We start from the raw sequence: 10099 nt of genomic DNA on the forward strand, positions 1-10099 counted from the left end.
CATGGAAACAGCTGTAGTCGGTGTTTATCTGCACCCCTCCCTAACTCTTCCAACTTCCCTAGGACTTGGATCTCCTGATCAGAGAAGCCAGGCTGTCTCCCTCGCTGGCCTCCTAAGCTGTGACACCCCCCTCCCCCCCGCAGGCACTGGGGAGGAAGGAGACTGCTCACATGATTCAGCATAAGTCTCCCTTGCTCCCTTCCTGAACCACACACTGCAAAGAGCACGCTGGAAATGCGGACAAAATGGGGCCCAACTTGGACAAGGAGGGTCCTGCTGCTGGGGATCTTCTGGGTCTCTGCATACCTGCCTGTCCGTGGTGTCTTCCTGCCCCCGCGCCTCCCAAGGGCCACAGGTAGGTAGGTGGCAGTGGGTCCAGACACCCCAGTCCCACATCTCGATGTGGGATGAGAGGGGAATGGCCTTGCCCCCTCCCCATCCCCGACTCCTGCTGTATCTGCTCTGCTTTGTAGCCCTGCCAAGGATGGGAAACACTCTTGATCAGCCAATGCGTTCTCAAGAACGTTCTGTAGTAGTTCAGAGACCAAGGGGTGGACAGGGCTGCTCTTCTTATTGTTGGAGAAATTATCAGAGCGTTCTTCCCATTTAGAAGCAGACACAGAGAGGCGCTGTAATAATTCCTCCCTCCAATTCTCTTCTATCAGCTTATTTCATGAAATAATCTCTTACAAAGGCTATCTAAGGCTTTGTATCATACTCATATTTCCACCAACTTTCCCATATTCCTCCCAAATACCCCAGTTTAGGTTTTCTGGGCTTCAGACGTGTGACTCCCACATCTTGTGATCTTTTCCTTTTCCTTTTCCTCGGCAGGAAACAGCACGCCATGTGCTGTCTCTCCAGCATCAGAGTTTCCCGAAGGGTTCTTCACCAAGCAGGAGAGCACAGATGGAGGCATCGTAATCTACTTCCTCATTATCCTCTACATGTGCATGGCCATCTCCATCGTCTGTGACAAGTACTTCTTGCCCTCCCTGGAAATCATCAGTAACTGTAAGTTGCCGGGAAGGTCTCCTGTGACCTTCCAGAAGAGCTGTCACACAGATGTGTCCATCTCAGCTGGTGGCAGAGCACCCATGTCTGTCCTGGGGTTCTGTGGGGTCCATCCTGGGAGTCCAGGCAGAAGTACATTTTTTTCAGTTGTTATTATACACGGCTAGCTTCCAGAAGGTTCCTTTTGTTCCAGCCCCCCAGGGCCTGTTAAGGAACAGCCCTGGGGTGTTTGCACCACTGGGTGCCTGTTCCTCACTGTTTTCTATTTCAAACCCTTTTCACTTGGGCTCTGAGAGTGAGGCAGAAGGAGGTGTGGCTGAGGGCCTCCTTTCTCTCTACTTCTTGACTGGCATCCTGCAGTTAAGAGAACTGAAATTCATGAACCAATAGGTAAATAAATTCTAAACTCCATGTAATGGGACCTCAGCTATCAGGTAATAACAACCCTGGGTGCTAAGTGTTCGTAGTTTCTGGAGATAAGCTCAGATATGCAAAGCCTGTTGCTCTGTAGATTTCCCAGAACTCTGACTAGGAAGCATCGCTTTGTGGATACACTGGTTCCTAACACAAGGGAAAATGATAGCTATTCATCCACACGGATCTGCCAGAGTCTGCAGCCTCTCTCAAAGTTGATTAAACTGCTGAGTATCTTCATTTCACAGCTAAATCAAAGGGAAGGGCCATGTCCTCGCAAGACTACACAGGGCACAACAGCAGCACCCTTAACTCCATCCCACACATACATATGCACACCTACACACATACATACTCACATATGCACACATAAACACACACACACATTCACATACATGCCCCCCACACAAACATGCACACACACACAGACATACACATACATGCACATATATATACACACATGCATGAACTGAGTGTACAATCTCTTCTTTCCCCTCCTCCTAGCCTCCACCCTTGCTGGAATACAAGGCAAGTTATTCCCTCCCTTTCATGTACAATTGCAGCACACTTATGAACTACAGCACCTGTAATGGCAGAGGAATGAAACTTCTATCTGTTCAATAATAAGTTTATCATAATTATTAATATTTAAGAAGATGCAACCAGTATTGTATTTTATGCTGACAACTCATTGCTATCTTAGTGTTGGCTGATTTTAACACATTATTTTTGCTTAATAAAGTGCAGTAACATAAGTCAACCCACCTAAGTGTGCATCTCTTGAAGATCCCCAAAGATCTCTAAAACATACCATTTTGCTAGAGTCTTTTCTGTCAGCCTTTTGAGGGTTGCTATCATCCACTCACCTACTAAGGGTCTTTAACTTTCCCACATTGCCAGTCTCTGACTTCGAATCACAGCATAGGAGCTCGTGATCCTATGAGTAATTTCAAAACCTAACACTGGACTTTACTTATTACAGTGATTGGTGAAAAAAAAAAATGATCATTTTAAGCTATTGATCTCAAAGAACTGCCTTAAATAGTATTCTGTCCATAGCATATACATTCTCAGCACACTTCTCTGATTACTGTCTGATAAAGGACAGGGCTATGGATATGTAAGACTTCTGATAGGTATCGTCAGAAGTATCCCACCAAGGCTATGCCGATTACATCCTCCAAGGCCTCAGCAGTGTCCGTTCCTGGATGTTAACATCACCTTTAATATCATTGCTACATAAAATAAAACTGCATCCTATAAAAATTCCTATTTCTCCCATGGCTATTCTATGCATCTACTGAAAACCATAGCTTTACTTACTTTTGTGATTTCTTGCCTGCATTTGGTTGGGGTGGGGGGTAAATTGGACTCATTTTTCTTAATAACTTTCCCAAGACTTTAAAAGTTTGTACAGATATTAGCACTGATAAAAGTTTCCACGGTTTAACATTTCCGTTTATATTGAAGACATTTGTGGTGTTGCAGCTGAAACATTTTAAAGTCAGGAAGTCTGCTTCAGCTTTCTGTCCCGTGACCTAAGTACCACCCCCAAAAGCCACACTTTCTTTTCACTTGTTTTGCTTCTACGCTTATCCCCGCACCCCAGACTCATCTTCACAGAATACATCCTTTTTCAAACTTGGTCAGTCCGCACATACCAAGTACATATATGTGTGTGTGCGTGTATATGTGTTTCCATAATCCCCACTCTAGTGATCTTTTCATTCTCATGTCAGCACTGCATTTAATTAGAACGAGAAAATCAGAAAATGCAAAATATTGCTCACACCGCACTAAAAACTGTAAGCCTCGGTGGTTCAGCTGAGCTGACAGAACAAATCCAGCAAGAATCTGTTTACAGAGGTCGCTGGTAAGAAGTAAAAGATTAAAAACAAAATAAACTTTCAGTCCTGCAGAAGACATGACTTACTGCATTGGACGTTAGAACATGCATGCCCTCCATATAGTCTTCCTTAAGAGGCTTCCTCCTTCTGTCATAATGACTTCCGCTATACCACTTGTAGAATTTCTTTGAAACATCATCAGCAAACATGCATTTCTCAAGAAAATCCCTGTTGTCAACATAACAGGGTTGCTATCAGGACTGTGTCGCCAGTGGATGCCCATGGTGGTTATCAGGACTGTGTGGCTGATGGGTACCCATGGTAGCTATCAAGGACTGTGTGACTGATGGATGCCCACATGACGCCAATCCTCCTCAACTGTAAGATTTGACTCAGCTCTTGAGTATCAAAATGCCAGTCAACAACATGAGGTAGAAATAATGTTCGTTCGGACCTATTTGTCAAAGTCTGATCATTCATCTTTCAAGGTCTGCCATACTCATATTCAAATGACAACATCATTAATAAGAATCGATCAGCACAATTTGTCTCCATCCACAGGCACTGACTTCTGGAGCCTGCATGCCTTTCCTCTGAGCTCCTTGATAAGCAGAGTTGTACAGTTCCACTCATCTCATCAGCTAATGAGTAATAAGACAGTCCACAGAACATCCCATGGATATTCTACATCCTACTAGAGTGGTCCCTCACTCACAGATACCCATCATGATGCAATCATGGAAGCCCAAGCACAGCATACACGTGTGTGTGTGTGTCTGCATATACATATGTGTGTGTGGCTTCACCTTCATAAAAACCTTACAAAATAGGGACTAATACACTCTTTTACTTTGAGGAAAGGAAGCTGAAACCACAGCTGATGCAAAGCAGACCCTAACTCTCTCTGGTGTTCCACAGCCCAAGCTATGTACTGTAATTTTACCCGTCCTCTTTAGAGATTATTTACCATCATATGGTTGTTTCAGAAGGCCAGTTCTATTTGAACAATTTTGTGAGCAATTTTCCACCCAAGGGCACTGAAAATTTTGATAAAAAACATGTATGAGACATCCACTGTAACTATGAAGTATATTAGAAAACCAAGAGTTGTTTACTGAAATAGGTTTCGACTCTTAGAAACCTACCAAGGGTTATAAATTAATTTTGTAAACACTTTCTGAGATGACTAGCCTCTCGGCCTAGTCATTTTGCCTAACATGCACTGAGAGTTACTGTACAGTACTATGGAGTTCAAAGATCACATGTAATTCCTATTGGCATATATGCTCTAGCTCTAATAAGACGGTGATGGAAAAACTGTCCCAGGATAGCCCCATCACCATAGCACTCTCTCCTCCAATCAGCAGCAGCCTATGGGGTTAGCAGCAGAGTCTTTAGCAAGGTGAAAAGTGTAGAGGCCTGGAGACTAGTCTCCATGCAGAGGAGAGTTAGAAGCAGGACCCCAGCTCATTCTAACTATGGCATACTGGCAATGTCCCCTATAGCTGTAGCCACTAGAGGCTTCCAGCAAGGATTTTCCACTTCTTCTCTTCTCTACTTAGGGTCATAAAAGCCACACAGCTTCCCTATGCCCTTCAACCCTGAAAAAGCGCACAGTTATCTCCCCTGGACAGCTAGAGACAGTCTGCTATTATTTGAGCTATGTGAAATCATGACAGGGAAGCAATGCTGACTATACCCCTCTCCTCCGATCTGTCAGCCCTGCCCTCCTTCTCATTCTAACTCAGATTCCAATCCTGCTTCTTCGTCCATTTAAGTTGGGGTACAAGAGGAGTTAGTTACAGGAGATCCCCTAAACACAAAGGTCTGAAGTGATATTAATCCATATTATGCAGGGAGAATAACTGTCCACACCATTGTAACTGTAGAAAAGACCTGGCTTCTGGGGGCAAGAAGCAGAATGTGGACTCTGGAAAGGGAGGAGAATGGTCAGTCGCCTTAGAGCCAAGGGAACTGAAGGATGTGACTCTCCTCAGTCCTGCCAGTTGTCCTCATCAGACCCTGACTTGAAGGATGCTGAAGAGTGGGTGTGGGTGGAAGAGACAGAGAAGAGGTAAAGTGCCAAGAAAAACAGTGCCTCTGTGTATTTGGTCATTTCATTAAGACCGGCTAAAAGACTCTATGCCAATGACTATCATGTGCAGCTAGTTATAGTCCCGTTGCTGTGTCTTACTTGCTTGGGGCATTTCCTTCCTACGTGTTTTCCTCCTATATGTTCATGTGCTCAATGAAAGGTCTATGACATCCAGGAGGGCTGGAGGGGGTAGGGAACCCAATGACCACATGATGTGGTGACATCATTGCTAGAATGGTTGGAAGTGTCTAAGTTAGAGACAGACACATCTGGGTCCAACTCCCAACTTGGCAAGCAGCTGCTCGCTCTTGAGCAAGTGCTTAACATCTGTATGCCTCAGGTATGTCAGCTATGAAACAGAAAATTATAATTTAGTTCGAAGAACTCTGTCCTGTGTGCACGAGAAAAAATAACAGTAAATTGCACACAGGGAGCAGCCACTGAGAATTCATTATTACAAAATATACCAAGAACGATACTAAGACTCCTTTACCCAGGAAAAAAATCAAAGTGCAGAAGGGAAATAAGTCAATAAAAAAACGTGCTTGGAGCAAATACCAAACCTATGGTGCATTATGACAGCTTGAAGCCTCTCTTAGGGTAAAAACAAATCAGACAGTCTCATAAGGCAAGACGTAAGCTTGTAAAACCTCTACTTAATAACCTATGAGGCAACTTTACACTGATTCTAAAGAGTTCCTTTGGGTTCTTTCTTGAATCAACATCCCTATTGTACTATTGCAATTTAGTAATCTTTGTTCAAAAAAAAATGGTCTCTTAATATAAACGTATGTTTATTGTACACACATGAACACACATACCAACTAAGATTCACTCTCCTGTCCACAGAGATGAGATGCACATCTCTGTAGAAACAGGATACAGTATAAAAGTAATATCCTCTTACTGTGCCACAGGCATCTCAGCTATGCTCAATCACTCCTGAACGACTTGCTTTACATTTTTCTAAAAGAGCGACAGAGAAAGTACAGAGAAACTCTTTAAGAATAATCATCTGCACGGTTAATCCAAACACTCAGGAGGCCGACCTTACAGCCAGCCTGGTCTACAGAGTGAGTACCCCGACATCCAGAGCTACACTGAGAAACCCTGTCTCAACAACAACACAGTCACTTGCTTCAGCCAAATTCCAGGGAGCTAACTACAGAACCCTTCATTTAAAAGCTAACCTAATATGCTATTCGATTCCAACATCTAATCTCTCCATCATGCTAACATCTTTGAGTTTTAACACATTTTAAGGGAAAAAAATTCCCATGTTTTAGAAAAGTATTTTAAATATTTACTTTCTATCTTTTAAAAATTACTTTTACTACCTCTGCCTTGAACTAATGTTTGTCTATGTTCCACACTATGTTTCAGTGAAAGACGATTGAAAAAAAAAAAGTAAGTTTTAATTCCAGGTAGAGCTGACTCTAACTTGTGAAGTTAGGAGCCTTAGTAATTCTGAGTCTGACATTTGGATAGCTTACAGTTTGTGGGGATTATCTGAACTCTTAAGCCTCATGAAATTTACAGAGGCAAAAGCATTCTCAAAGAACAAAGACTCAGAGTGGTGCCTCTTCCCTGCTGGGCGAGCACAGCCTCCTGAGAGCCTGGCCAAAGCCCCCACTGGTGCGATTTTCTCTGGCCTCAACTGTAATCCCTTGGACTGACTCTGCACCTATAGTAGGAGCTAAGTGCTCTAGGCGATATCAAGATGTAGGTGCAGGAACAGGCAGTGGTGGTAAAATCTGTGCACTGTGCACTAATCCCTTTCTCAGGGAGTGGCATCAGAATGATATAGGTCCTATCCCTCCTCTGACCTTGGGCAACAGGAACCATGCGGTTCAGAGGACAGGTGAATCTACTGTAGTGGTCCACCTAGTGGATTGGGGGAAATTCTTTTTCAACAGGATCGGGCCTTTAAAAGCATTATAGAGATATTTCAGAGTTCGTTCAGTTTAAAAATCTGATGTGGTCTGAGGCTTTTCTAAACAACCTCTTAAAAGTCTCACATTCAATTATTTGGCAGTGACAGAATTTGAGTCTCCGATTTAGCTTAGTTCTCTTTACTACTCGGTATAGAGGTATTTCCAAAAAGTCACAAACTTTCCTATGGGACATTACAGAAAAGAACACACTTAGGAAAAAGTCTGGTGATTTTAAAAGCATCTCATGGCCATAATGCTGTATATTATATAAACAATGTATTGGCACCTGAACCTATAAAGAGATCATACCTGGGACGTGTCTCTTATATCTTGAAGTGAATGTGGTTGTTCTTTCAGATTAATAGAAAAAAAAAAGTAATAGCAATAATGGAAAAACAAAACAATTTATCTTTAATAATAAACTACAGCACAGGAAAATGTTACCCAAAGGTCAGGAAAGACAAGGCCCATCTACTGTAAAGTTCAGAGATGTAAACCATTTTACAAAATATTCTTACAACCATACAAAAGGGCTTGAAAAAAATATCCTTCAAGTTTTATACAGCCATCTAGCAGAATCTTTCCTTTCATAACTATAATTAAAGCCCAGGGAATAGCAAGAATGCCTTCTGAGACCAAAAGAAGTCTGAAGGACCACTGTTTTCCCCACCTTAAAACAGCCCAATCCATCATCTTTTCCCTCTGGAAACGGAGTTTGTCCAATGAAGCAGTCTTCAGGCTGCAGTGAGGGAAGGCTGGGCAGTCTTCAGGGCACACTGAGTGTGCACCATCAATGTCAGAAAGAACACTGGCTGCTTCCCCTTGTCTTCCCACACCGGCTTTGGAAGGCACAGCCTAAGAATCTGTAGCACTAACTTTTAAGTTCCTAGAAATGTGCTAGAAAACGGTCAAATGTGCTTGTTTCCCAGTAAGTAATTTTCTCCTACTTAAGAACGCAAGAGGGGGACTGAGGATGTGGCTCAGTGGGTAGAGTGCTTGCCTCGCAAGCTCAAAACCCCCGGGTTCAATCCCAACACTGCACCATCCTGAAGTGTTGGCACAACAGCAATCCCTGGCAGAGGCAGGGAGATAGAGGTTAAACGTCATCTTTGGCTACACAGTGAATGCAAGGCCAAGCTGGGATACACGAGACCATTCACAAAGAAAAAATGTTAAAAAGCATCAAATAGGCAGTTATGGTGCCAGTAGCACGAAGCCATGGAAATGTTCTCACCCTCAAGGTCTGCCAGATTCCTCCACTTACAATCTTTACAATCCGTGAGACTTGACTTTGTTTCTTTACTCCCAGGTCCTGATTAGTTTGTTTGGTTGGATGTGCCGGGTAATAAAGCCAGTGCCTCATATGTAGTAGCAAAATTGATTCTTTGTACAATGTAAATTCTAAAACTCACATCTAACACTAGAAACATGGAAGTAAGCTGAATGCCACAGTGTAAGATAATGCCTTCATTTCTAAAATGATGTTAGATTATACAGCAATCCACTTTGCCTTTTGTTCAATTTTAAAAGTCTATGGCAAGTTAGTAATATATGTATATACATGTGTATGCATCTATGTACATATTGGTTACATTCTATACATTATGACAAATAAGCACTGCTCAGTACTCCTGAGGTACTGAGAATGTCAAAGTCTGAGAACACTCAGGTCTAGCACATAAAATCATCTACTGTGTGTGCATAGTGTTCACCACCCTCCTGAGTAGCTTAAAGATTCCAGAGTGATCTAAAAGAACTGATACAGTATGCAAAATGTGCAAATAGCTTTACACTGTATTGTCCAAGGAAAAAGAAGAGTCTAGTCCATATGCAGAATGAAGGTAATTTCTCTTTGAATATTTTGATACACATGTGGTTGAATCTGAAGCTATGTAATGTAACCTGTGGGGACAGGGTTGAGTATGTATGATTTATATATGTACTAAAAGAAACACCAGGAAACCAAGGCCCACAAGCCATTATGCTTTTCTCACTTCATTGTTTACTTAAGTCAAATATTTAAGTGACAGAGTTAAGGCAGGTAGGAATTGATGAGAGAGCCTGGATTGAATTCTCTCACTCCAGCTCTTCTGAACCCTGTTCACAATCATCACATGGCAGGAGACCTCGGAGTGGACCTGCCTGATGCCTTACACCAAAATGGCCTCAAACGATACAAATAGCAACTGGGCCTTTCCACCAACTGAAAAGTGCTTCAGAGGAAAAGAATATTCCCTAGACTTTAGGGTCCACAAGGCCATACATGATGTTCCTTCTATCTTACCACCTCTTATTCTCTCTTGGGGCTCTTCATTCTAGACCTGAGGCTGTTTCAAATACACCAGTTCTATAGATGCTGTCTGTAGCCAGTTAACCTACCTAGTATACTCTTATTTGTCAAAGCAGTTGCAAAGGTCATCTGCGCTCACATGTGCTAGCCAGGTGCTCTACCACAGAGCCATATGCTCAGTCCCCTTTTAAATAAGAGAGAAAGGTTATTGGAAAGGATGTGGAATACAATACTGGTAGTAAGTTTTGTAAAATTCAATCTGCTACACCCCAAATTTATAAGGCCAGAAATCAGTTTCAGCGGAGAAGAAACGTGTACTTAAGAGTAAGCAAGACCGGGCTGGTGAGATGGCTCAGTGGGTAAGAGCACCTGACTGCTCTTCTGAAGGTCCAGAGTTCAAATCCCAGCACCCACATGGTGGCTCACAACCATCCGTAACGAGATCTGACTCCCTCTTCTGGAGTGTCTGAAGACAGCTACAGTGTACTTACATATAATAAATAAA

At 42.7% G+C, this 10099-nt stretch overlaps 1 protein-coding gene across 1 annotated transcript in view; it reads left to right on the plus strand.

The window, feature by feature from the left end:
* The first annotated feature begins 229 nt into the window (after positions 1-229).
* Slc24a5 (solute carrier family 24 member 5) overlaps positions 230-10099 on the plus strand; it is a 20007-nt gene continuing 10137 nt past the window's right edge. Inside the window, exons 1-2 of the mRNA XM_021151966.2 lie at positions 230-355; positions 835-1014. Of these exons, the coding sequence (XP_021007625.1) occupies positions 235-355; positions 835-1014 (301 nt within the window). The 5' untranslated portion in view covers positions 230-234. The remainder of the gene's footprint in view (positions 356-834; positions 1015-10099) is intronic.

Source organism: Mus caroli, chromosome 2 (genome assembly GCF_900094665.2).
Source record: "Mus caroli chromosome 2, CAROLI_EIJ_v1.1, whole genome shotgun sequence".
Classification (NCBI taxonomy): domain Eukaryota; kingdom Metazoa; phylum Chordata; class Mammalia; order Rodentia; family Muridae; genus Mus; species Mus caroli.